Genomic DNA, 25,548 nt, shown 5'->3' on the forward strand with positions numbered 1-25,548 from the left:
GCGCCGCCCCCCCGCCGCTCCGCGCACGCCTATTGGGCGCGCTCGGCCGAGGGAGGCGCGCTATTGGCCGCGGCGCCCGCCACTCAAGGGTGCGTCACGCTCTCCCAGCATGCTGCCCTGAGAGCGCACGCCGAGGCGGTAAGAGCGCGCCGCTCCGCCCCGCTCGCCCGGCCTCGCTTCCTGAACTTTCCGTGCTATGATTGGTTGCCCGGGACATCAATCATGTGCCTTGGCGGAGCTGCGGGCGCCGATGGGGTGAGCGAGCTGTCGATCAAAACACATCCAGGAATCACGGTTTTGATTGGTCGAAAGGTACGTCGCTCACAACGCACGGCGTCTGGCGCCCTCCGATTGGCTCCTGCAAGCCTTGGGCCCGCCTCCCCTTCGAACCCTCTGAAGGACTCCGTCAGCGCGAGACACCGTCACACGCCCGCCTGTCCCGAGCGGTGATTGGGTCATGGAGATGTCAATCAAAGAGAAGGGCACGCCTCCCCCATGGCCCCGCCCCTCCCGGGGGCGGGCCGCCATAGGCTGGGCGCCCTGGCTCTCCGCTGCCGCGGCCACGCCCAGTGTGACGTCACCGCGCGGCCACGTGGCCCGGGGTTCGGGGCCCCGGGGGTCTCGGCCCGGCCCCGGCCCCGGTGCCAGCCCCTAGTTCACGGAGAGGTTGATCTGCGGTCCCGGGCGCTGCATCGGCTCGCACTGTGGGGGAACAGAGGTTACGGGGCCGGCCCCGCGCCCACCCCGGGCCAGCGGTTCGGCTCCGGGGCGGCTGCGGCTGAGCGAGGCTCCCGGGACGGCACCGACCTCCTCGGCTCTGCTCCCCCGCTCCGGCCGCTCCCGGCGCTGTGTCCCCGCCGCCCCCGGCCCGGGCAGGGGCCCGTCCAGCCAGCCCAGGTCGTGCCGGGAGAAGATGCGCTCCAGCCCCTTCCGGATCGCCACCAGCGCCAGCAGCTGCGGCCGGGCCGGGCACGGGTCAGCGCCGCTGGGGCCGGGGCACCGGCAGCGTCTCTTTGTCACATACCTCTGTCACCCCCGGAGGTGCCAGCGTGCTGGCCTGTCACCCCTCCCGCCCTAGGGGACCATACTTGCCCAACAGTGTCACAGCCTCTGGTGACAGCCCCACGGCCAGACCAGCGCTGAAGGCTGGTGGCAAAGCACCCCATGCACCACCCGCTCACGTCCCCTCCCCAAGGATCGTGCCGGCCCTGGTGATGCTCGGGGCCGGGGTGGGCAGCACCCAGCCCGGCACCAAAGCAGTGCCGCCGATTCGAGGGGTGTCATACCATCACTGGGAAAATAATAGCGGCCACGGTGGACTTGAGAAGCCAGAGCAGGGCCAGGCAGAGCAGCTGGATGATGGTGAAGAGGTGCACCCGGCGCAGGGGCACGTGGCGCAGGTAGGCAAGGTCTGGCTGGTGCTTGGCTGGCATCAGGAGCAGCCGCACACGGTCCATGAGCTGCAGTGAGAGGGTGGCAGGTGGGTCACACCTGTCCAGCTACTGGGCAGCTCTCACCCCCGTTCCTGCTGAGGTTAGGGCCGGCAGGATGGGGTTTCACCATCATTTCTGCACTTCAGCCCTCCTGTTCTCTGTGCTGACCCCCAGATGATGCCTGGGCTAGGGAGGCTGTCTGCAGGACAGGGGAGCGCTTTCCAGGCAGACTTCTAGAAAGGACTCCAGCTGCCCTTAAGGATTAATTGAGAGATGACACCCCTTGATCCCCCGAGCTTCACAGGAAACTGCTGCAACCTCCTCCAGAGCACAGCTCTGGGTTTCCCGAGCAGAGGGAGGGTGGGATTTTCCCAGCCTGTCATCTAGAGCAGGGTAATTGCAAGGAAACTGTACTATTTTGAGGAAAAAGTGGTGTAGAGAATTCTGGAATAGGATTTTTTTTCCTCTCCATTGGTTTCTCAGGAGAAGGAGAGAACTGGCACATGAGCATCAAGACCAGAAACAAAGGATTCTCATGTCCCAGCTCTGCCTGCAGCTCCCAGGTGAGGAAGTCCCTGTGGCTTTGAGAGCAAGTCTGTGTTATCCACTGGTCCCACTTCTCCCACACCACCTGATCCAGCAGTGCACAAGTCTCTCCTGTTCCTCAGCGTCTCAGAGCCCTCCTTCTCCCTTTCCTTTGCCCTAGAAAGGGCCTCTCTGCTCCTTGTCCTGGGCCTGGTGGGAGACAGCTCTATGCCAGGCTGTACACCACAGAGAGCTAAACTCCAGCTTGTGCTGTGCAGTTGCTGAGTAAAGCCCCTCCTGCCCACCAGCACCCCCTCCCGTGCAGCCCTCCCTCCTCACCTGGATGCTGTTCAGCGCCGTCACCCCCATGTGCAGGAACACCCCATAGAGCACCGGCATCGGGATGTGCTGCAAGGCAGTGGGGTGGGGCATCAGCAGGGCTGGTCCCTGGGGGTCCGTGCCTGCTTGGTGCCCTCTCATGTAAAAGCCTGCATGTGTGTCCACAGCCTGTGCCTCCTTTATTCCCAACAGCCCAGCCTGGCCTTGTACTGCTTGAGGTTCACATGAGCCCACGTCCTCCATGGTGCCTTTGGATGGCAACTGATCCCCCAGGTGTGTCACTGCACCTCAGCTCAGTGCCATCTGCAAAGGTGCTCCATCCTGCTGTGTCTTTGATAGTATTTGTCCAGTAGGGGCACTTGGAAGACACCACTTGTTACTTGTTTCCATTTGGACATTGGGCTACTGACTGTAAATCTCTGGACATGACCACCCAGCCAATTCCAGATCCATCTAACAGTTCTTCCATCAAATCCAGGTGGGAGTGAGGATGCTGGGAGGGCCCCATATCAAAGGCTATAAGAGACCAGCCTCAGAGGTGAGGAAAGAAGTGGAGGAAAAGAGACCTCCTGTCTGCCCACAGGTAATCCAGGGCCACTGGAGGGTTTTTTTCCTAGCATGGCAGTGGCAGCAGGTGAAAGCCAGCAGCAGCCAGGTCATCCATGTATCAGTATGGAGAGGTAATGCTGGGGTGTGTCTGGGGAGCACAGGGACCATGGGGAGGATGGGCAGGTGACATGGGGCCACAGTGTGGCAGCCCTCCAGTGGCACTGGACACAAACCCTTGGTGCAGTCCATACCCACACAGGGCACAGCTCCCTGCCTGCCAGACAGGCTTCCTGTGCTGCTTCGGTGGGTCAAGGTGGGGAACCTCCAGCCTTGCAGGGTACAGCCAAGCCCTGCCTAGGAAAAGAGGCCACCCCAGCCATTCTTCCTACCTTGAGCACGGGGGCCATGAAGACAGAGACTCCCATCAGGATGAAGACAGCCAGGCCTGTCAGCCTCTGCTCCCTGTGGGTGGCAGCACAGATGTCACAGGTGCCTGGGTCCCCTTGGGAGCCCACCCCCCTACCTGTCCTCCTGACCCCAGGATCTCTGCTCTTTGCAGTTTTGATGGCCACAGGGAAAGGGATCAGCTCAGGATTGTTGTTTACCTGATGCCCAAGAACTCGGGGTGCTCGCCGGGGGCTGAGGTTGCACTCTCCTTCCTCAGGCTCTCCATGTGTGCCAGGGAGATAACAGTGGCCGAGACATACCAGGGGAGGCCAGTGACAGAGGTGACAACCATCAGGAGGGAGACACAGAGGAGGTCCAGGTGGAAGCCTGCTCCTTTCTGCAGCGGAAAAGGCAGCAGGGCTGAGGGCATCTTCCCACTTTCCTGGCCAGTTTGGAGTTCTGCTCTCTCCTGGCTGCTTCCCTGGGCCCAGTCAGGAGCTGGATTCTCCCCCATTGTCTGGTGCTGCCTTTTCCCTGTCCCCCTGCTCACCTGCAGCTTGTACTCGCTGCGGTTAAGAATGACAGCTGTGATCTGCTGGTCCATGAAAATGAGGATGGTGACAAGGACAGCAGGCACCGCGGACAGCAGGCAGACCCACCATGGGTTGGCTCCAAAGGGGAAAATAATCCAACCCCGTGCTGGGTTTGTGGGCTGTGGAGAGCAGAAGGGTCTGGCAGCTGCCACCCACTTGTGGGGTGTGCAGTGCAGTCAGGTAATGGGACCAGCCCCAGGTGCCCAGGGATGTCCCACCTCAGGGGTGAAAGAGCATCCTCACTCATCCTGGGCATGCTGCTGACCCACCAGCCCCCACAAGGACAACCAGGGTGGTGTTCTTGGACACCACAAGCCAGGAGCTGGGCATGTGCCTGTGACAGCAGGTGGAAGAGGTGGAATTGGGCAGTGGTGATGGTGAGCCCAAGGAGGTGGTGGGTGAGCACTGGCTGCTCTGGTGCGCTGCTGGCCCCACTTCACACCCAGGGTGAGTAGCCCAAGCCCGGAGCTGAGCTTTTGGCTCTTGCTCCAGCGTGATCTGTACAGTCCAGGTCTGAGCCAGGTTATTTACAGTGCATGGGATCAGCTGTGTTCAACCCTTTCCTGTTTGCTGGGGTGCAGCCTGCACCCTTGTAAGGCTGGAGCCAGTGATGAGAAGGACAATGACAGCACAGTGGGATGGCTACTGTGGTGGGCACAGACCCACACCCTGACAGTGCTGTGCCCACCCTGCTGGCACCTTCAGCTCGCTGGGGACAAGGAGCTTGGGGGTCTCCAGGCCCAGGACAGCATCGACAACGCAGGAGGCGAGGATGGCCAGGATGACAGCGAAGTCGCTCACCAGCTTCCGCACCTGCAGATGGAGATGGCTTGGCCCAGGCTGGCAGGGGTGGGGGCTGCTCCAGGAGAAGCCTTGAGGTATAGCACCCAGAGCCATCCCCACACCAGTGGGACAGGTGGCCATGTCACTGGGGTGGCTGAAAAATGCTCACCCCCACAGGGAAGTAGCGGCTGCTCCTGAAGCGCTTGAGTGCGATGCAGAGGAGGAAGGTGCCCCCGAAGAGCAGAAAGGACATGAGGGTGACATCAGGCACATACTGACAGCTGGTCCCCAGGAGATGTCCACCTCGATCCAGGCACTGGGTCCTGCTCAGCCCTGCTGGGGTGGCAGGAGGCTGCAGGGACAAGGTGGGCGGTGAGGAGGGGTCACACATGGACACCTTGAGCTCACCCTAGGGCCTCACCTGCCTGCCTGGGAGCAGGGGCTGTACCTGCCAGGTCGTCAGGGGTGAGGGCAGCGATGTGTCATTCCCTGCTGAGCTGTGAGCTGCAAAGTGACAGGGAGCAGATTGGTACTGCTTTCATCAGGATGACTGGGATGATGCTGCCATCAGGCTGGATCATCAAGCTCTTCCTGAGGGCTCAGGGTGCTGGATGGGCCCAATGTGACCTCTGAGACCCTGGTGCTGGTTGATGCCCAGGGAGCACCAAGGGTCAGATGTCCCTGTCCAGGGCTTGGCTAAAGCACTGGATGCTCAGAGGCACCATTGATCCCAGGCTGGCCAGCACTGATGTTTTTTGCACATGGCGTAGGTCCCATTTCCAGGGTCAGTGTGAGTGATATAACTTCCAGGGTCATGTCTTCAAACCCCAGAAAACAGCCCCTGATTTACAGACTGGGCTAGAAATAGAGCAAACCCATCCATGTGCCCGTTTCCAGCCTCTGACATCTCCCATCCTGGAGGCATAGGAGATAGGCCAAGGCTGTCCTTGTACTGCCCTGTACTGCCCTGCCTGGTTCCTGGGCAGTTCTGGGAGGCAGGAATAGATGGACAGACTGTATGGAGGGAAAAGGAGGACACTGCAATGTGGTCAGGCAGGTGAGGATGAGATTAAACAGTCTTCTCCTCCAGTGCCTTCCCCCATCCAGCCAGGAAACAGGTTTCCAGTGGCATCCTGGGGCAACAGCTTCCTGCTCCCCACCCACCCACGGCTGCTTGGGCTCACCGGGGCTGGACAAGTTGCAGGTGCAGCTGTAGGAGGTGACGTTGTCCAGCCGGTACTGCCAGTTGATAGGGAAGGCATCTGCCAGGCTCAGCATCTTCTTCAGGGAGTCGTAGATGAATATCAGGCTGATGAGTGCACAGAAGCCTTCCTCGGTGAAGCGGGTGAAGTACCGCACCAGGTGACTGGCCTCGGTGGCCACCAGCACCACGCCAAAAAAGCCCACCCAGAGCCCAATCCAGAGGCGGAACTCCAGGTAGTCCAGGCTGTGATCCCTGGGGGAAAGGGTGACTCAAAGCCTCTCCAGTGACACGTGCCTGGAGTGATGGTGGCCCAAGTTCCAGCCGAGGGACAGTGGGCTGAGGATCTGTCCCTGGCACTGAACTCACTGGCTGAAGGAGAAGAGGAGGCGCTCAAACACAAGCACGGGGCCGGTGCTGCTCAGGATGGTCAGGGGTTGGCCCGAAAAGAGGCAGAAGAAGAAGCCAGCAAAAGCTGTGCCCAGGAAACTCTCCAGCACACCCTGAAATGCAGGGAAGGAGTTCCAGGTGCCAGGCACATGGTAAGGAGGAGGGTTGTGGGCCTGTCCCCCCAGCAGCACGGAAGAAGAGAGGGTCAGTGCCGGGGACCACCGGGGAAGGAGGCAGAATTCAGGGAATGCTCAGGATGTTCTGGGGATGCTGGTAGGAGGTGGGCACACAGGGGCCCTCTGGACTGGGCTGAGTAGGGTTGGTACCAGGTGCCCCATGGCCACACTGACCTGCATGTTGGCAGTTGCGTCCCCCAGCATGCCCCCGAAGGTGATGGCATTGGTGACCGTCGCCAGGTAGATGTAGAGCACTGCTGACAGGCACTGAGGGTGCAGGGCGTCGGAGAAGTCGCTGCCATACCACGGTGCCTTCCTCTGGATGTCTCGCAGCAGCCCCCCAAAAAGCCTGGGGTGAGGGAGGGAGGTCTCAGGTCAGACCCCACAGCAAGGATTGTCCCTTCCCCTGGATACAGGAACTCTGAGGGGCTTGGACATGGTGGCCCCATGAGAAACCAGTGACCTGTCCCAAATCCAGCACCCTGCTGCACCTCCCACTGCCCTCCCAGACACTGACCTGCCTGTTCTCTCCAGCTCGTCCCCAGAGCATGGGTGCCCTGGGCTGGCTCTGTCCCCAACTGCTGTCATGTCCCCATTACCATGTGGCTGCTGGTCCAGTGGGTCCACAGTGGCCCTGTGGCAGAGCAGACCCTGAGACAACAGGCTGCAGGTTGGGACCTGCATTCAGGGGACACTGGGACAGGAAAGGGAGAATGGAGAGAGGACAGAGGTGCAAACAGGGCTTGTGCATCCCCTGATAATGGAGAGGAGAAAGATCAGGAAGAGGAGACATGGCAGATGATGATCTTCTAAGGTTTCTTCCAACTCAGCCATGATTTCCTCTGGCAAGCTCTGGAGCCAGGCCTTGCAGGACTGGTTTTAGTGGAGGAACTGGGCAGAGCCTAGGGTGTCCTGCTCAGAGGTTGAGTTTCACGTGTAAGTGCTGCATCCCAGTGTTCCCCTTTGGAGGGGACTTGTCATCCACTGCCAAGTGGGACAGCAGGACTAACAGCAGAGGGGACCAAAGCAGGGACCTGTGGAGGGGCCTGGTTGGGAGGACACCCTGGCCCCTGGACAGCTTCATCTCCATGGAGATGGAAGTTCCAGTGTCACAGACAGAGATATCCCTGCAGGACCCTGCAGAGGGGCTGGCAGGGGTTGGGGTGCCCTCCCTCCAGCCCACCTTCTGCGTGGACATGGCAGATGGCTTGGCGGAGGAATTCGGGCACTAGGGTCCCATTTCCCAGGAGGAAGCACAATCAGCTCATCCAGGAACGCCTCTATCCCTGCCACGAGGTCCTCTCGGTGCTCAGCCTGCCGGGCAACTCTTTGGAAGAGCTGTGGAGAGATGCTGTGGTTTAATCACCATTTCTCTGCATTCATCCACTCGGAACCTTCCTCCCAGCCTGCAGCCATCACCAGGAAACAAACCCACCCACTTCAGGACAACAGGTGCCCTGCATCCTGCAAACCCACCCAAGCTTTTCTTTTTTTATCCTGGGCAAGGGAGGCCACCAGCTTGCCCCATCCTCTGTCCTCCACTGCAGCCTGCAGAGGAGAGGAGTCCTGGTGTCCCCATTCCAGGCCCATCCCATCCCTGGGTGCTGTGCCAGGCTCACCTCATCTGTCAGCAGTGTGGCCATGGCCCTGCCAACCTCGTGGTAGGCTTTCACTCTGGGAGGGCCCAGCAGGATGAAGAGGAACCTGTGGCAAGACAGCAGATCTCCAGAGCAGCCCTCTCCCCTCCAGGGGATGCCTCTCTGGGAGGGACCATGGAGATATGGGGATGGGGCCTGGGCAGGCCTGGGGGGCTTCTGCCACCCTAAAAATTGGGTTGGGGGCAGAAGACAAAACACGTCTGCTGCCATTGCATGGCAACCTCACAGAGATCATGGGACACCAGAACTCTGCTGGATCACAGGGTCTGCAGAAATACAGACTGGGAGGTGTGGGGGAACAGGTCTTTGGGACAGAGGAAGAGAAATCCTCAGCTGGAGGTGTCTGGCATCATTTTCCTGGGAATTTTGCTCGCAGGCAGGATGTTGGTGTGTTAGGGAAGGAGAGCTTGCCAGCAGCACAGGCAGCAGGTTTGACAGGGCTCTGGGGACATGGGAGGAGACTGGAAAGAGAGCTCAAAGCCCTTGATAAAATATGGTAAAAATCCCACAATTGAGAAGATGGTGCAAAATCTCCAGAGGGACAATCCTCCACTGCTTTCCAAAGCTGGCAGGAATGGTTACACTCCTGAAATCCTGAGCTAGTCAAACAGTTCCAGTGACTGCACCCTGAGCAAACCCTCAGAGAGGGGGTAGGGAAACTCCTCTGGCCATGTAAGTGGGACTTGAGAGAACCCCCAGATGCTGGAGGCCTCTGGAAGCTGCTCCAAAGGGACAAGAGGTGACAGCTGCCACGTGGGATTGCCTTCAGCCAGGTATCTGCACCAAGGTGATGGGAAAACCTTAAGACCCTAGAGATGGCTCTGGATGAGAGACAACCCTGAGGCAGTGGCTGCACCTGTGGGACAGCCTGGCATGGCCAGCAGAGGGGATGGCACCCTGGCCAAAGGGATGCTAGGGGCAAGGTCTGCATCCCAGTTTGGGGGAGGAAAATGCAGGGCAAGGGGTTATCATGAAACCCTCGAGACCCTGGGGCATTCACGGGGACTCGCCACCCAACTCCTGCGGAGCAGAGAGCAGAGGTGGGTGGATGTCTGTCCTGCTGCTCCCGGCTCCTTGGGACGGCTGCTCTGGGCAGAGTGACCAGGAGGTGGCAATGTCCCTCCTGATCCCCGCCTGCTTCCTCCGCGCACTTCCTAAGGAAGTCCTCGCTGAAGGCACACTGCCCGTTTCCCCTCACTTTAGGGGATGCATTCCTCAGCCACGGAGAAACCATGGGGACCTCCTGCCCCCCTCCTCTCCCCCCACCCCATCTCATCACTCAGAACAGCGGGAGGACAAGAGTCTCCTAAAAACCTGCATCCCGCCGCCAGGCCAGCTCCCGGCAGTAGGTGGAGAGCATCCAGGACCAGCTAGGGACAGGGAATGCAGAGCCCAGTGGGAATGACCCAGGGGATGTCCCTTCCAGCCTGCCCAACTCCACACTCAGCCCATTCTGCTGTGCTGCTAAGAAACTGGGAAAAGCAGGAGGGAAGCAGTGAGCCAGGATTCTGGGACTGTATGTGGCACTGGGTGCCATTCCCTTTGCTCTGGACAAGCAAAGCCTTGGCTGGTGTGGGGGGGAGTGGGGAGACAGGGACGGGGGAGGGCACAGGGACATCAGCCATGCTCTGTTACCTGCTCGGAAGAGAAACCTCAGCCAGTGAGCCAAGGGACACCCCATGCCTGAGGCGAATGAAGGCAGTGAAGGGCTTTTCCAGGAATTCAACTTCCCCGACAGCAACGTGGGCTGCTTCAGCCCCCGGTGGGACCTTCTTCTTAAATCTGTTTCTCAGCTGAAAGGAAAGGGATGCAGCAGCTGGGTACTCAGGATGCCGTGGCTGAGCATTCAGAGTGCAGTAGCTGCTCCCAGCCCAGCTCCATGCTGCCATACCTGCTCCTTAAGAGGAGTTTTGGAGACCTGGGTCCTGGGTTCAGACCTGCCTTTGGCCTTCCCTGCAAAGAAAGAGAGGAAGCAGCAAAATCTAGGTGCAGGCGAATGGCCAGCATGGGCTGCCCCGGGCTGGAGGCAGCGGGACCATGCCTGGTGGGACAGCCAGGCTTCCTACCTCGGCAGGGAGAGAGCCCAAGCTCGGCGAGGAGCTGCAGCAGGGATTTTGTAGGCTGGTGCTGTGGCTGGAGGAGCAGAAGGGCTGCCAGGCGCTCCCTCAGTGCAGGCTGCAGCTCTGCTTCCTCGAGCTGCTCAGAAAGTGCTTTGTCTGTATCAGGGACAGGGGCAACTCTGAGGGCCCCTGGTTCACTGCCCATTGGGGAGTTGCCCAGGGGAAAACTCCCTTAGCTGGAGTAGCAGAGAGCCCCCCCAGGTACCCAGTTGGCATTCATCAGTGCTGTTCTATAGGCACCTCCTGGTGCCTGTCCCTCTCTGGGGACCAGCCCATCCCAGGAGATGACCTTTGCATTACTCATGTACCGATTATTTCCTTGAAACTGGTGGCATCCAGATCCAGGAGCATTGTCCCCTTCTGCAGGCATGTCCTCAGCTGGAACAGGCTGTGCAGGGGCAGAGCTGGGACATGGGGTGTGCTCCAGCGCTCCCCACCATCCTCCACCTTCTCCTCAAACTTGATCCACCTGCCCAGGGAGATGTGGGGGTCAGTGGCAGGGTAGGAGGCCCTGTGCCAGGCAGTGGGAGCTAGAGCCTGGGTCCATCTTTGAGCTTAGCATGGGGCTGGCACTGGCAGGGAGGGGTTTGGGTGGCTCAGAGGGGCCTGCACTTGGTTCATGGTGTAGGGGCAGCTGGGCAGACAAAATGGTCATGTCCCCATTCCTGCAGACCCACACCTCTCTAAGGTCTGATCAGGGGAATTCCAACCAAAATGAGGGGAAAGAATGGTTCAGGTTTGAAGGGACCTTAAAACTCACCTTATTCCAAGCCTTCCACCATGGGTGGGGTGCCTTCCACTATCCCAGTTTGCTCCAAGCCCCTTCCAGCCTGGCCTTGGACACTCACAGGGATGGGGCAGCCACAGTTTCTCTGGTCAATCTGTGCCTTGCCACCCTCACAAGGAAGAATTTCTTCCCAATATCCCATCTGACACTGATCTCTAGCAGTGGGAAGCCATTCCTGCTTGTCCTGTCACTCCAGTCCCTTGTCTCAAGTACCTCTCCAGCTCTCTTGCAGCCCCTTTAGGCACTGGAAGAGGCTCTAAGGCCCTGAGCCTTGTCTTCTCCAGGCTAAACAACACCCCACCTCCCTCATCCTGTCTCCATAGCAGAGCTGTCCCAACAGAGCTGTTCCAGCCTTTGAATCATTTCCATGGTTTCCTTTGGATGTGCTTCAACAGGAGCTGGATGTGGTGCCCCAGGGCAGTCCCACACAAAGCAGAACAGAGGGAGAAGCCCCTCCTCACCGTGTGGCCCGTGGTACAGCCCAGGACACACTCGCCTTTCTGGTCTGCCAGAGCACAGCGCTGGCTGATGTCCCCTCTGTCACCCAGCAGCACCCCCAGTCATTTTCTGCAGGGCTGCTCCCAGCCCATCCATTTCCCCAGCTGCGCTGGGGCTGGGGGTGGCCCTGCCATTAGCAACGCTTGCTTGGAGTCAGAACAGAAGTGTCTTGAGCTGTTTTCACGCTCGGGCCATGCCAAATATTTTAATGCCGGGCACAGACAGAGCTTCCCTTTGTCGCGGTGGGTGGGCGCTGGTCGTGCTGCACGGGCAGAGCGTGCCCGGCGCTGCGGGCTCCTGCGAGGGGCAGCCGTGCGGGCACAAGGGGCTGGCGGTGGGGAGAGCTCCCACAGACACTCCGACCCCGGGTGAACACCCACTGCTGTCCCCAGACTGCTGTGGCCCACGTCCCCTGCCCCTGCCGGATGGGTGCCAGGGGGCTCGGGGATAACCCAGCCCCAGCGCAGCCGCTGGAGCCTCGGAGAGGCACCAGAGAGGAGCAGGAGGAAGGGCGCTGTGCCTGCCTGACATCTTGCCCTCTCCCATGAAATGAAGTCAGCCCAGCTGGGCACTGGTGGGGCAGAGCCCTGTCTTGGGGCTGAGGCTGGGGAACAGCCAGCCTCGGGAAATGCCCTGGCTTCCCAAAGCGTGGCCCAGCCAGCCTGGCTCTCGCAGGTATCCCTACCTGGCCATCTCCCTCCACTCCAGCCCCGCCGGGGTGCTGAGGAGCTGGTTGAGCTGGATGAAGAGCAGCGGGCAGGTGACATCCCCCCTCTCCTCCCACTGCAGGGTGGCACCAGCTCTCCGAGCCGCTGTGGCCATGCTGGAGGGGAAGATGCTGCAGCCGAAAGTCTGGGAGGGAGCTCCAGGATTGCTGCTCTCTAGTCGAGGCTGTGAGCAGCTGTCTGCTGCCCGGAGAGCTGTGTCACCTGCCCCAGGCATATGGACTCGCATGGCCACCGGCACCGGCAGCTACAGGTGTGGGCTCCCCTCCAGCACTCACAGGATCCCACTCATCCCACACCTTATAAGAGCTGTGAACAGGTTTAAACTGGCCACAAACCAATACACCAGAGCCAAGCCCAAAACAAGCATCCCAAAACAGCAGGGTCAGCCCCACAGGTCCCAGTATGGTTGTGTCCTGCCATGTCCAGCTGCCCACCTGGGCCAGGGACCAGGGAACCCACCTGCCTCCTGCAAGTGACCTGGGTGGACAGGGAACTTCGTGTGTTCCCAGCCCTGTCTGCAGCCTGCAAGGTGCTGGTGAGGGGGTGGCAGGGCCAACCCTGGAGAGCTGGTGGCAGTATCTGTGCCTGTGCAAGGATGCTGTGCCCATGGCAGGAGGAGTGACACAGCCCGTGGCAGCTCCTTCTGGGAAAAGAGAATATGGGGACATGCTCTGGGGAAGGACGTGGCACTGCTGGGCAAATCCACAGTGGGGAAATAAGGGGCTGCCAGTGGCAGGGCTGACGGAAAGGACTGGGAGGGCTCCGGGGCAGTGATGGTGTTCAGAAGGCTTCTGCAGGCAGTGAGTGGATGGAGGGGGAAGGACGTGGGCACAACAGCAGCACTCTGCAGGGACAGGGACAGGGACATGACAGGGCCTGAACAGCACTGCCAGCAGAGAGCAGCCACGGTGCTTGCTGTGCCCATGCCATGCCCACCACCACCACCACCACGCTTGGCCCCTCGGCTCCCCGCAGACAAACCACGGGGCTGTGTGCACTGCAAACACGGCGGGGACACCGCAAACACCCGCGGCTCCGGCACGGGCTGGCTGTGCTGGAGCCCGCTGGACCCGACAGGATCCAGCCCCAGGAGCAGCTGGAGCAGGGCCAGGCACCACCACGGCAGAGTCACGTTTTGGGGAAGGGCGGCTGGGAGCGTGGGTTCCTGAGGTTCTGGTACCTACCTCGCAGCAACTGAGGCCAAAGATCTGGCCCAGGGTGTCCAGGCTGTTTGCTCTGTGATACCAGTGGGTACCATGGGATGTGGACGTGTGCCCTTACCGTGGGGAGATCCTTGGCAGAAGGACCCATCAATAGGGAGCATCAGGGATGCCCTGAGGCACCCAAATCTTCCTGGGGTTCATTTCCCCCACCTGTGGGGGCTGCCTCAGCAGCATGAGGTGGGGCATGACTGGCAGCAGACACGGGCAGGGAGGCTGTGAGGGGCTGCAGGAAGTGGAAAGGGGTCATTGGGAGGCTGTGGGAGGCAGAGGGGAAGAGGCAGCAGGAGGCAGAGGCAGGAAACAGAGGCAGGCAGGATCAGCAGCCTGCACACATCCCCCCCACCCTGCCAGTCCTCTGTGCCAGCTGCCTCCCTGGCAGCTGACGTGAGCTGGTACCTCCCTCTCCAGAGGTGTCAGGGCAGCTGGCAAGTGCTGCCCACTTACACTGCCCGCACATACCCAGCCCAGCCTTGGGGACATGGTGGGGGACTGGCAGGGGCAAAAAAATTCCATCCCAACAGGGGGACCTCCCCAGGAGCTAGTGTGCCGATCTGCCCAGGGACACAGCCCCTCACCCGTGCCACCAAAGGCTTTGGGCTCCTGATGGCCCGAGGAGGCGGAAGGAAAAACATCCAGCAAACAATTGCAAAAGTCAAGTCTGAGCAAGAAGGAGGGTGTGAGCGGGGGGGTGCCAGATCCGGTGGTATTCCTTGGAGACAGCAACAACAATAGCAGGAATATTTGCTCATGCCTAGCTGACCCCAAACCAGCCATGGGCTCAGGACCTCGAGGAACCAACCAGGGGCCTCTGTTGGACCCTGCACTCACCCGGCGTTGATGTCAGTGACATTTTCTACATTGTCACCTGTGCTGAGGATGCGGCCAAACACAGCACACGGTTGCCAGCATGGTGAAGAGCATGGGGAAGCTCTGGCAGTGCCCAAACACAGCAGGCTGGGACAGGGACAAGGACAGTGCCTGGCTGGGGGGGCCTGTGAGGTAAGGCTGTGACTCAATCACTTGGGCAGCACAGGGGCACAAATGGGGTCTTGGGAACAGAAAGGGTCTCTGCTGCCATCTCATATTGCCACCACCTCCCTGGTGAGACCTGCCGCTGGTGCAGTGGCACATGGGTGTCAGTCTCTCCCCTTTCTGAGGGTCATCCCATCCCCAGGGCCAGGAAGAGGTGCAGTCCTGACTCCTGACGTCCTGTCTCACATGATGCTCGTCTTGTGAGGTGCACTCGCTCTCCCAGCACCCTCGGGCCACCTCGGCCACCTGCCTGGGGCCACGGGGACCACCGGGATCCCCCTCCTCTCCCCCTGGCTGGGGCCACACTTTCCCCTGGCCATCTGCCCTCCGCGCTCTGCAGAAACCCTTTGCTCTCCGGGCTCTCTCCACTCAACCCGGCCCGCCTCCGGAGCGAGGAGAACACACCGGGCCCGGGCCAAGGTCCCGGTCCCAGCCAGCGGGACGCCCCCGGGGACGGTGGGGAAGCCCTTCCCGGGGGCGGGGCGGTCGGTCAGCCCCTCCCTACCCCGCCCCTCCGCCCCTCCGCAGCTTTCTATACGGCGCGGGGCCGCCGTGCCGGAGAGCGGGCATCGCTGCGGGACCGAGCGGAGCGCGGCACTGGCTGGACGCGTGTGCCCGCGGGTCATGGACGGGCGGGCGGTGCTGATCCAAGCGCTGCTGGCGGCAGGTACGCGCTCGCGTGGGGACGGTCCCGGGTGCGGGCAGCGCATCCCAGCGCCGTGCTCGACTGGAGAGTCCCGAACATGTGCGGGGATGGTCTTGGGCAAGGCGGGCATGGCCGGTCCTGGGCGCCGGCAAAGCCGTCCTGGTCCCGGGTGTGGGCAGAAGGGAAGATCGGTCCCTGTCCCGCGTGGGGGGTCCCGGGCAGGGCAGTGTCAGCCCCCACTCCTGACCGCTCTCTCCGCAGTGTGCTCGGCGGCGGCGGGCGGGCTGCGCCGGGACGAGCTGCACAACGAGGTGCTGCACAAGGGCGGCGGCGGCGGCGGGGTGCCGGTCCCGGCCACGGCGCCGCTGCTCGGCGGCAGCCCGGAGAAGGACGGAGGCGGAGCGGCCTCGGGGGACGACTTCAGCGAGCTGCCGAGAGGTACGGACGCGATAAGGGGTCCCAGGGCGGGACGGGCTGGGCTGGGGGCAGTCGGAGCCGGAGAGGTCGCGAAGGTGCCGGGCTGAGCTCGGCTCAGTCCCGCGGATGTTCCGGCAGCAGCACCGGCTCCGCTTCGGAGGGACTTGCAGTGGTGGGTGGGAGCGGTCCCAGATACCGAGCCCCGGCGGCAGCAGACCCGAGTGGGAGTAGCCTGTGGGGCAGCAGCACGGAGCAGTGCCGCTGCTGCCAGGGGCTGTCCGTGTTCCTTGCAGTCGCCTGCAGGGCGGGTTCCAGGGGGCCCCGGGTCTGAGCTGCTTGGCCAGGAGGAGACGGAGCCCCTCGCGGCGGGGTTGCCGTGTCCGGGGACCCGCGCTGCCCTCCCGGTGGCGGCGCGGGGACCGTCGTGAGTCACCGCCGCCCACGCGCGGCTGCTCCTCATTCCGCGGCAGGGCTCGTCAGCCGGCGGCCTCGCCACGGGGGCGGTGGGGGCACCGCCGCTCTCTGGGGCTCCCGAGCACCCACGCCGGGCTCCTTGCCCCGGGCTGGCACCAGAGAGTGTTCTGGGGTCTCTCATGGGAGTTGGACGGGGGGTTGAGGGGGTGACATGTACCTGTGCCTCGCAGACGCGGCGTGCCGAGGGCAGTACCTGGCACCAGGAGCGTGCTCTGCTCCGTACAGCTCACCCTCCCATTTTTCCGTGTTTTTCTTTGCTTTCTGGCTGTGCCAGCAGACTGTAACAAAAAGCCGGCAAAACCGGGCTGAGCCACTCGCGCCGGGGGGACTTAGCCCTCGGAAAACGCAGCAGTGTGTGTCGGCTGGCTGTGGTTGGGAGATAACCCTCAGGGCAGGAGAGGCAGGGAACGGAGCAGCCTCTGCTGTCAGCCTCATCCGGGGCTTCTCCAAGCCGCAAGGTTTCCTGGAGTATCGGTTTTCTCCAGGCGCAGCGTGGAGGATGTCGACATAGCTTTGCTAGGTGTGCAACTGGTGTGTGCCAGCACGAGAGGCGCTGGTTCCGTCAAGCAGTGATTGAGTTGTAACCTGGGCAGGTTACAACTTGCCAGCTTGGACTCTGCTGTACTCTCCTCCTCGAGCAGCCCCAGGCTTAATTCACCGGGGTTAATGAGCACCATAGCTCGGGGGGCCCTAAAAAATCCTCCTTGGAGCAGTGAGTGCTCTCCAGCACCTCGTGAGATCAAGCTGCGGGGTGTTGGTTTTTTTTTTTCTCTTTTTTTTTTTTTCCTCTTTTTTTTTTTTTTTTTTTTTTTTGGCATCTGCATGCTTTAATAATCATTCCAGTACCGTTGCTAGTGTTGAGCTATGTTTGGGTGAGAAGCTTGGTGCTCTAGTTTCCACCAACCCAGCAGGGGACTGATCTGGCACCAAAAGCCACTGGTTACTGGACCACAATTAAAATATACCGTTGTAATTGATGGGAATGATGCCCTCACCATCTCTTGGGCTCTGCAAAACCAAAACCTAAGGCAGGCTTGCTCTTTTAATCCTGCCCTGGGGTGAGTAAGGCATCCTTGTGCCCACGGGAAGGAGAGTGCATCAGAGCCATGAATAGGGTCTTAGAAAAGCCTGTGCTTGTCAGGGAAATAAAGGCCAGATAAAGGGGCAATTAGCAGTGTTCTGTATTCAGTGGAAACTGGTGCATATAATAGCAGCATTTGAGATGTATAAAGCTCTGTTCCCCCTGCCCAACTCCCTTCTTTCCTTGAGAATTGTTCTTATGAATTGGAAAGGCCATGATATTTGTGAGGAGCTGAAAAAAATGCCCTCCCCCCAACCCCGGGCTCGGGGGCAGCTCCCAGCACAAAGGGCTGTGGGAGCCATGGCTGAGCAGTTGTGGCAGCCCTGGGATGTGCCTTTGCCTTCCCTTCTGTTGGCACGTGGAGCTGATCTGACTGCTGTTCTCTCCTTCCCAAATTGTTTTTCAGTTGCCTTCCTGTCAAAGCCTCAAGGCCTCGTTACTCCCAAGAAAAAAGGGAACGGCAATAAAAGAAGAAAAGGCAAAGGCCTGGGGAAGAAGAGAGACCCGTGCCTGCGGAAGTACAAGGATTTCTGTATTCACGGCGAGTGCAAGTACATCCGAGAGCTGGGAGCTCCCTCTTGCATGTGAGTTGCTGGCATGTGCTCGTGTTGGGGAAGCTTTAGTCATGGTTCTTTCAACTCTCCAGGCTGGGCAGAGGAAAAGCAGAGATATTTTTAGTGCATGTTCCCCACCCATGCAGGGACAACTCTGACTTAGCCTCTTCCTTGTAATTCTTGAAAAGTGTCCACCCCTTCCCCAAATCCTGTCATGGCCTTAGAGCCAGGGTTCCCTGCCAGCATGGTGAACTCTGGCTGTGCTGGGAACTGCAGAATTGTGTGTAGGGCTGGGGTCTGGCAGCTGAGGGCTTCTGCAGGTCTGATTTGGGAAAGCTCATCCTGATCCTGTCACTGTAAATCCCCCACTCTGAGACCTCGGGGCTCCTGCATCTATCAGGGCACATCAGTGCAGGTGTGGGGAGCATCTCTGCCATGTCACCAGCAAAGCAAAGTAGAGATAGTACCTTTGGGGACAGGCTGCCAAAGCCATGCCCAAGCTGTCCCTTGGCCTGATGTACCCTCCTTGCCCACCCTCCCTGGGGTGCAGAGCAAGCAGGGACTAGATGAGGCAAGTGAAGGAGAAAGTGTTTGCCTGCTGCTGGGGCACCTGAATACAGCACTGCTGCTGCAGGAAATACTCTGGGGTGCATATTTGATCCCCACTGACGTGGGCAGGACTTGAGCTGGCAGATATGTAAGAGGCTTTGTTCTTCACTATCAATCCTCTGAGCCACCCAGCCTTGAGCCCAGGGAAGATAATAGCTCCTTGGCTTATGGTGCCCACAGGATCTGCAATCTGCAGGGATCAAGCTCCACAGAGCTCCTCTAACTCCCTGGTTTCTCCCTGTTGAAGCTGTCATGAAGTTGGGCCCTTGCACAGGGGACTCAGGGCGGTCAGTGAGGGGACATCTTTGCAGGCTCAGTTTGGGTTGGTGACCTAGCACAGTGTGGACTGTAACACCCTGGCCTAGGCCTGGGACAGCCAGGTGTCCCCTGCCCACATCCCTGGGGCTTGGAGAGAAACTGGGACACAGACAGGCAGCAGGGATTTGGGGTCTGGCTGTGTCTCTTCAGCGTGGTTGGTCTGTCCCTGAGTGGCATCTCTCAGAGCCATCAGAGTTTTTAGTAACAGTGGCCAACTGCCCCAATCTCCTTGGCTGAAGAGGTTTTGTGTTGACTGGTGTCACTCGGTTGTGGCTGCTCTTGATGGTTGGCTGTGCCCCTGTCACAGGGTTTCCTGAGTGTTGATTCCTGGGGCACAGGGTGGAATGAGGATGCTGCTGGACTGGGTCCTGCACCTTTGCCGTGTGCCCAGCCTTGCTGCTGTGCCTGGGAGGTGATGCTGGCAATGGGACATTGTGAGCCCAGGAGCTGGGCTGAGTTCGGCTTGGAGATCAGCCTGAGGGTCAGTGGTGCTGGATATAGAGGGATATATTTATCTGGTTGCATCAGTGCAATGTGGCTCAGGGAGGGCTGGAAGCCTCCCAGCCTGTGTGAAGCGTTATTTCTGTTGCATGAGCAACCTCCCAAGTCTCCAGGGATGGGACACCTCTGAGCTGGCAGGGTGTGCAGGGACATCTTGCTCCATGGGAAACGCCGGCCTAGCTGCCTCACTGCTCCCTTCCCACTTCCACAGGTGGTCTGGGCAACCTGCCTGGGGGTGACTGGGAAGAGCACAGACCCCAGTGCCTTCCACTGGGGGAGAGCTCAACCTTTCTAGGAGCCTTCACTAGGTGCAGGGGAATCTTAATTTACCAGTACAATAGAGATGGTGGTGGCATCCCAGCTGAGGTGTGTGGGGCCTGAGAGAAACAGGCAGGGTGCTGGTTAAGGCTGGGCACAGAGGCATTGCCTTCCCATGGGGTGTGGGGAACACGAAGACCTCCTGTCCTTCCTCACCACTGACCTTTATGAGTTTCCTTCTTGCCCAGATGCCAGCCGGGCTATCATGGAGAGCGCTGCCACGGTCTCTTGCTGCCGGTGGAGCACCCGCCCAGTGCCTACGACCACACCACAGCCCTGGCCGTCGTTGCTGTTGTCCTGTCCTCCCTGTGTCTCGTCATCATCGCAGCCCTGCTGATGCTCAGGTGAGTGGGATGGGACTGAGCTCCCTGATTTGTGTCCCTGGGAAGATCATGTGCAAGAGGAGGGTGACAGGGGCTTTTCCGTGCTCTGAGCATCCCTTTGCTTGGCCTCGCAGGTGTCACAAGAGGGGTGGCTACGATGTAGAAAACGAAGAGAAAATCAAGCTGGGCATCACTGTGAATCACTGAGGATGCTGGGTGCTGGCAAGGTGAGCCCCTGGCTGGGCACAGGGCAGCAGTGGGGCTGGTGGACATCTGGGGGCTCTGCTGTTTGTGGTGGCTGGGACTGCTGTGTGGATCTTGTGCCAGAGCTAGGCAGGAGCTGAAGGCAGCCTTAATCTGGAGAAGCAGCTGGCTGAGAGTCTGGGCTGCCCTGGGGGGCCCCAGTCTTCTTTACTCCCCTTTCTGCTGAAATCCTGTCCCCAGGCACCCCTGTCATTCCTATGTGCTTCTTTCTAACCCCAAGTCCCTGATCTGTGCTGGTGTTCCATGTTTTGAGGATGTTTGGTAGTAGGGAAGCTGCTTCTGTTTTGTTTAGATTTCCCCCCCCACTCATTCTGCTCTCTCTCTGACCCTCTGAGTCACTTCCCCTCCTTAGATATTGCCTCTATTTATATACATGTGTAAAAAACCCCTTTCCTTTTCATTCCCACTCTACTTATTACTTGCACCAAAGCAATGCCTATCAGCTTGGCACAGGGGGTTCTTGCTGCCAGCCCATGCCATGTTCTTCTGGCTGGGTTGGAGTGTGTGCTCTGCCCCAGGGGTGGCTGTGGGGCTGGGTGTTGAAAATTTGTCAAACTTCCCTGATCTGACCTAAATCCTGACGTTAGATGTGGTCAGATATATTACAGCTACTCTTCTTAAAAAAAAAAAAAAAAAAAAAAAGTCATTGTTCTTTGTGAGGATGAAGTAATGCCTTTGGAGAATTTCTGTCATGTTCATCACAGTGTCGGGGGTGGGAATATGAGCTGTTCATAGGAGTTGAATTTTCAGGAAGGCGACTTGGCACAAGGCTTTCCTCGCTGTCCCCTTTAGCCTGGGGATTGCTGGGTGGGTGTGCCTGAGGGAAAAAGTGCTGCGATCCCCGGAAGGGAAGCATGGTGGGGTACCTTGGCACCCATCCTCCCAGCTCCAGCCCCGGGGGGCGGCCAGTGGGGTTTGGGTGGGCACGAGGGTTCTCCCGCCGGGCTGGGGGGGTCGGTACCTCTACCCCAGCACGCAGGGAGTGCTCTGAGGCAGAGCAGCCCAGGATCGCGGTGTGAGCTCGCCCGCCTCTCTCTTGCAGGGGTCGGCACGAACGCACTTCTACCTCCTGGAAGAGGCGAGACCGCGGCGCCAGCGGCACGGGGCTGCGGCGCTCCGGGGGCTCGCTGGAGCACCAGGACGGCACCGGCGGGGCTGCTCGGGCAGCGGCGGCTCTGCGGCAGCTCCGCGGCAGCTCCGCGGCCACCTCCGGGACTCGGGAGCGGTGCTGACCGGGGCACGGGGGCTCTCCGGCGGCTCTCGGTCCGCTGCAGTATGTGCCGAGTTACAAGCTGTGAAAGGGAGGAGACCGAGCTCGGGGCTTCCTTCGCCGCAGAAAGGGGGGGAGGGTAACAGCTATTTAACAAGATATTTTTCATTTTAAATTATATATTTATTTTAGATAAACTGTACATAGTATTTATATTTATTGTAGGTCTGGCCTTGCATCCTTCATGTACGTCAAGATGACAGGGTCAGACCTTACTTATTTTTTAAGTGCAATGTAATATTCTAATAAATAACACTTTGTAACAAACACTTGGGTCGTTAATTGAATCATGGAGGTGGAAAGGAGTCAGAATTCTGAAGGTTGCATTCAGCACCAGTTCTATGCTGATGGGGTACTGCCAACAGCAGCAGAGCTCCTGAGTGTGTGGTCAGGGCTGGTGATTATCTTGTGCCATCCTTGGGAGCAGTGTGGTGTAAGGGACTGGAGACAGGATCAGTCTCAGCTTGGCCCCGTGTGAATTATTTTGGAGATTCTCTTCATCTTTGCCAGCTGGTGCTTTGGGAAGAGTGTGATGTTGTGTGTCTGCTCACCAAGTAAAGCTGCCTCCAGTATGAATAAAGCCCTGCTGGCCACTGAGCCATTCAAATGGGAATGGTCTTTGGTTTTAAGCCAGCATTTGTCATTTAAACACTGGCACAGGCTGCCCAGAGATGCTGTGGCTGCCCCATACCTGTTGGTGTTTAAGGCCAGGCTGAATGTGGCTTTGAGCAACTTGGTCAACTGGAAGGTGGACTGGATTATCCTAAAGGTCCCTTCTGACTAAATAATATTATGATGGTTCTATATTTTAGGAAAAAACAAAAAAAACCAAAAAAAACCCCAAAAAACCAGAGGTGGACCCACACCCCTCCTGAAAGGAATCTCAGCTGTTCTTGTGATGGCTGCAGGTTCCTGGTGCTGAGGTAATTCCAGCAAACACCAAGTCATACAGTGATCAGGAATTATTCCTTACTTTGCAGTAAAAATAACCTCCAAACCAGTTCTTTCCTCTTCCCTGGAGGGAGGGGAGAGCAGGGGAGTTGCTGGCTCTGCTAGAGAGCCATGAAGCAGAGAGAAACCAACAGGATCTTGGGATGCATCCAAAGGAGCATGGCCAGCAGGTCAAAGGTGATTCCTTCCCTCTACCATGTCTCCAACATAAGAACAATATGGAACTGCTGGAGCAAGTCCAGAGGAAGCCACAAAGTTGGTAAGAGGAAGATTTCCCTATGAAGACAGACTGAGAGAGCTGGGGCTGCTCTGGCAAAGAAAAGATTGAGTAGAAAACTCATTGCACCCTTTCAGTGTCTGAAGGGACAAGGAAGCCAGAGAGGGACTCCTCACCAAGAACTGTAATGACAGGATAAGGAGTAATAGGCACAAATCGAAGGAAGGAAATTTTAGGTTATATGGAAAAGTTCTTTATTGTGAGGGTGGTGAGTGATGGAAACAGGCTGCCCAGAGAAACTGTGGCAGCCCATCCCTGGGAATGTCCAAGGCAAGGCTGGATGGAGCTTGGAGCAACCTGGGATAGTGGAAGGTGTCCCTGCCTGGAGCAGGGGGGACCTGGGATGAGATGATCTTCAAGGTCCTTTCCAGCTCCTTAACTATTCTATGATTCCCAGCTAAGGCAGGGATGGTTCTCCCCGTCTGGCTGGTCCGAGCCTTCTCCCAGTCCCGCGCGGTGCCCTCGGCCCGGGCCGGGCCGGGACACGAGGCAGGGCCGGCCCGACGAGCGGGTCCCGGGCTCGCAGCCCACCGGTGTAGCCGCGGCCTGGAGTGAGGAGCCCTCACGGCAGCCCCGGCCCGCCCGGTATCGGTGCCGGTCCCACAGCAGCCCCGGCCCGCTCGGTGCCGGTGCCGGTGCCACAGCAGCCCCGGCCCGCCCGGTATCGGTATCGGTATCGGTATCGGTATCGGTGCCGGTATCGGAGCCGGTGCCGGTGCCGGTCCCACAGCGCGCGCCCCCGCGGGTGGGGCCCTGACCGCCCCCGCCCCTCAGCGCATGCGCAGTGCGCGGACAAGATGGCGGCGCCCGTGGATCTGGAGCTCAAGAAGGTACGAGACCCCCTCCCGTGTGTTCCTCTTTCATGTCTGCTCCTTCCTTGTGTCCCACCCTTCCACCGTGTGTCCTGCTCACTGTGTGTCCCCCTCCGTGTCCGGGCGTCGCCGGCTGGTTCCCCCAGCCCGGGGCGGTTTGTGCCCCCGCCGCTCCTCACCCCGGCGCTCTCCCCTGGCCAGGCCTTCACGGAGCTGCAGGCCAAGGTGATGGACACGCAGCAGAAGGTGAAGCTGGCCGACCTGCAGATCGAGCAGCTCACCAAGACCAAGAAGCACGCGCACCTCACCGACACGGAGGTGATGATGCTGGTGGACGAGACCCGCATGTACGAGGGCGTGGGGCGGATGTGAGTATCGGCCGGAGCGGGGACACCCCGGCTCTCAGCGCCGGGAGAGGGGTCCCTCGACTCAGAAAGGACAGTGAGAGTCTGGAGCATGTCCGGAGAAGGATAACGCAGCCTGGGAAGGGTTTGGAGCAAAAGGACTGACTGAAGGAGCTGTGATGGCTCAGCCCGGAGAAAAAGAGACTCGAGGGGAACTTTCTTGCTTTCTTCAAATTCCTGACTGGAGAGTGGAGCCAAGTGGTTGTCAGGCTTTTCTCCCAGATAACAAGTGATGAGAGGACATAGTCTTAAACTGCACCAGGGGAGGTTTAGGTAGGTCATTAGGAAGAATTTCTTTGCAGAAAGGGTGATTAAACATTGGAAGAGCTGCCCAGGCAGGTGGTGAAGTCACCATCCCTAGAAGTGTTTAAGGAAAGACTGGACATGGCACTTAATTCCATGATCTAGTTGACAAGGTGGTGTTGGGTCATAGGTTGCACTCAGTGACCTCAGAGGTGTTTTGCAACCTGATTGATTCTGAGACCCTCAGCCAGAGGCTCTGTGAAGCCTCCAGGCTGCTACCCTGGGCAGGAGGCTCTCCCCTTCACAAAGAGCTTGTCAGCTTTCTGTCAGTCGTCTTTCATTTTTAATTTCAGCAATTTGCCTGTGAATGTAGCAGGCTTATTCCTTTACCTCTTGGGGTTAGGTACTCTCTGCCTTGATGAAGAGCTGTTACAAATTGTATTGGCTTTGTGTGGTTTAGCTTGCTGGCTCAGCTCCTGGCCTCAATGCTGTCCTCTGGCACCTCTGGGGAGTTTGTAATTTCAACTAGCAGAGCAGTACTCTAAAGCCAAATTGTGGAATTTGGCACTTTGTGGGAAGACCTTTACAGATCTGTCTAGCATCAGTCATTTCCACTGTAGTTTATGTCAAACTCCTTGAAAACCCCCCGTGTGTAGTTCTTGTGCTCAGGACTTTGCTGGCACAGATGTTTTACAGAAATGTCCTTTGCAGTATCATGGCAGGGAATGGATCTAATGTCATTGTTTGGATTTTTTTTAAACTCTTGGAAGTGAACATAAAGCTCATATGGGTAGTCCCAGTGCACTCTTAAAGATGTGGTTTTGTGTGTTGGATGGCTGTCAAAAGAAACACCTTAAACCACACCGAGGTGTTCTGATTAATTTCTGCAATGCACTTTGGTGGGTTTTCAGCAGCCTCTGAAAGAAGACCCTATAAAGTGGTCATTACACAGAGAAGTTTCACCATATAAAGTGTTTCAAATCTGAAACACATGCTTGCTTGACAAATATCACATTAGATTTCTGCACTTCTGATTTGAAGAACTAGGATTTTGTCTAATGTGAGTTGGGTAACAGTGATGACTGCCCAACTCGGGATGTGGTTTGTGAAATACTGGATCTGCTAGACTGCTGCCAAAAGGGGTGATTGTATCGACCTCTTCCCCGCCCTGTTTACCCCACCTTCTTCATATCAAAGTGGCTGTCACAGGACCAAGCAGTGAGCCAGGGCAGACTTCAAGTGCCCTCATCCCTCAGCCCACACAATCTGCAGACCAAGTTGTAGGGAGGTGGCAGGAGTGGGAAGCCAGGAATGGTGTGTACTTTGCATTTTGCTGAGGGTTATCAGGGGAGTTGTACCCAGGCTAATGGAGCTGTTCAGAGTGGCAGGGTTCCCACTAAATAAACTTTTCCAAGTAGGTGCATTAAATGTTTGGTTTGGTGAGGATGCTGATGACATCAGAAAGATGCAAGAAGTGACTGATTGGCTCTGGGCAGGCTGTAGATGCAGCAAACACTTGTGTTTGGAGTAGTTATGAGATGTCTCAAAAGGCTTTTTTTTTCTGTTTGGGCTCTTCACAGAGCAGACAGATGAAGAATAAAAGATAATTCTCGAGTCAACATGTTTCTTTAAAGCTTTTTCAGAATTTGAAAGTCCAGAGTGCC

General features: G+C 58.5%; 3 protein-coding genes across 5 annotated transcripts in view; 2 read left to right on the forward strand and 1 right to left on the reverse strand.

Annotated features, from left to right (window-relative positions):
* Positions 1–18: 18 nt before the first annotated feature.
* Positions 19–14,866, reverse strand: SLC4A9 (solute carrier family 4 member 9). Its single transcript, XM_085590970.1, has 19 exons — positions 12,125–14,866; positions 10,463–10,623; positions 10,101–10,250; positions 9,926–9,987; positions 9,670–9,827; positions 7,996–8,080; positions 7,560–7,714; positions 6,894–7,010; positions 6,551–6,725; positions 6,180–6,313; positions 5,794–6,065; positions 5,058–5,113; positions 4,779–4,961; positions 4,526–4,639; positions 3,452–3,945; positions 3,236–3,308; positions 2,298–2,366; positions 1,287–1,460; positions 19–954 (listed from the first exon to the last, which is right to left on the reverse strand). The coding sequence occupies exons 1-19, from the start codon at positions 12,391–12,393 to the stop codon at positions 652–654; spliced, it is 3,204 nt and encodes a 1,067-aa protein (XP_085447096.1). The 5' UTR covers positions 12,394–14,866; the 3' UTR covers positions 19–651.
* Positions 14,867–14,930: 64 nt separating this feature from the next.
* Positions 14,931–21,114, forward strand: HBEGF (heparin binding EGF like growth factor). 3 transcript variants are annotated; one of them, XM_031506019.3, is made up of 6 exons: positions 14,931–15,089; positions 15,330–15,506; positions 17,447–17,624; positions 19,529–19,684; positions 19,798–19,890; positions 20,970–21,114. In XM_031506019.3, the coding sequence occupies exons 1-5, from the start codon at positions 15,047–15,049 to the stop codon at positions 19,868–19,870; spliced, it is 627 nt and encodes a 208-aa protein (XP_031361879.1). In that variant the 5' UTR covers positions 14,931–15,046; the 3' UTR covers positions 19,871–19,890; positions 20,970–21,114. The 3 variants fall into 3 exon arrangements, with proteins under 3 accessions (XP_031361879.1, XP_085447093.1, XP_085447092.1); XM_085590966.1 differs by having other exon boundaries at positions 14,958–15,506; XM_085590967.1 differs by lacking the exon at positions 20,970–21,114 and having other exon boundaries at positions 14,957–15,506; positions 19,798–20,932.
* A 2,088-nt stretch (positions 21,115–23,202) lies between these two features.
* The window catches only part of PFDN1 (prefoldin subunit 1), a 30,872-nt gene continuing 28,526 nt past the window's right edge, over positions 23,203–25,548 (forward strand). Inside the window, exons 1-2 of the mRNA XM_021531876.3 lie at positions 23,203–23,255; positions 23,439–23,605. Coding sequence (XP_021387551.1) covers positions 23,223–23,255; positions 23,439–23,605 — 200 coding nt within the window. The 5' untranslated portion in view covers positions 23,203–23,222. The remainder of the gene's footprint in view (positions 23,256–23,438; positions 23,606–25,548) is intronic.

This window comes from Lonchura striata, chromosome 13 (assembly GCF_050655825.1).
Source record: "Lonchura striata isolate lonStrDom1 chromosome 13, ASM5065582v1, whole genome shotgun sequence".
Taxonomy (NCBI): domain Eukaryota; kingdom Metazoa; phylum Chordata; class Aves; order Passeriformes; family Estrildidae; genus Lonchura; species Lonchura striata.

Excerpts from the sequence above, each read along its gene's own strand:
- SLC4A9 (XM_085590970.1), bottom strand. The coding sequence starts at position 12,393 with ATGCGAGTCCATATGCCTGGGGCAGGTGACACAGCTCTCCGGGCAGCA. Across the intron at positions 7,011-7,559 it reads CTGCCATGTCCACGCAGAAG|GGCCACTGTGGACCCACTGG; the intron begins GTGGGCTGGAGG and ends GCTCTGCCACAG. Across the intron at positions 1,461-2,297 it reads CGGCGCTGAACAGCATCCAG|CTCATGGACCGTGTGCGGCT; the intron begins GTGAGGAGGGAG and ends CTCTCACTGCAG.
- HBEGF (XM_085590967.1), top strand. The coding sequence starts at position 15,047 with ATGGACGGGCGGGCGGTGCTGATCCAAGCGCTGCTGGCGGCAGGTACG. Across the intron at positions 15,507-17,446 it reads CTTCAGCGAGCTGCCGAGAG|TTGCCTTCCTGTCAAAGCCT; the intron begins GTACGGACGCGA and ends ATTGTTTTTCAG. Across the intron at positions 17,625-19,528 it reads CTGGGAGCTCCCTCTTGCAT|ATGCCAGCCGGGCTATCATG; the intron begins GTGAGTTGCTGG and ends CTTCTTGCCCAG.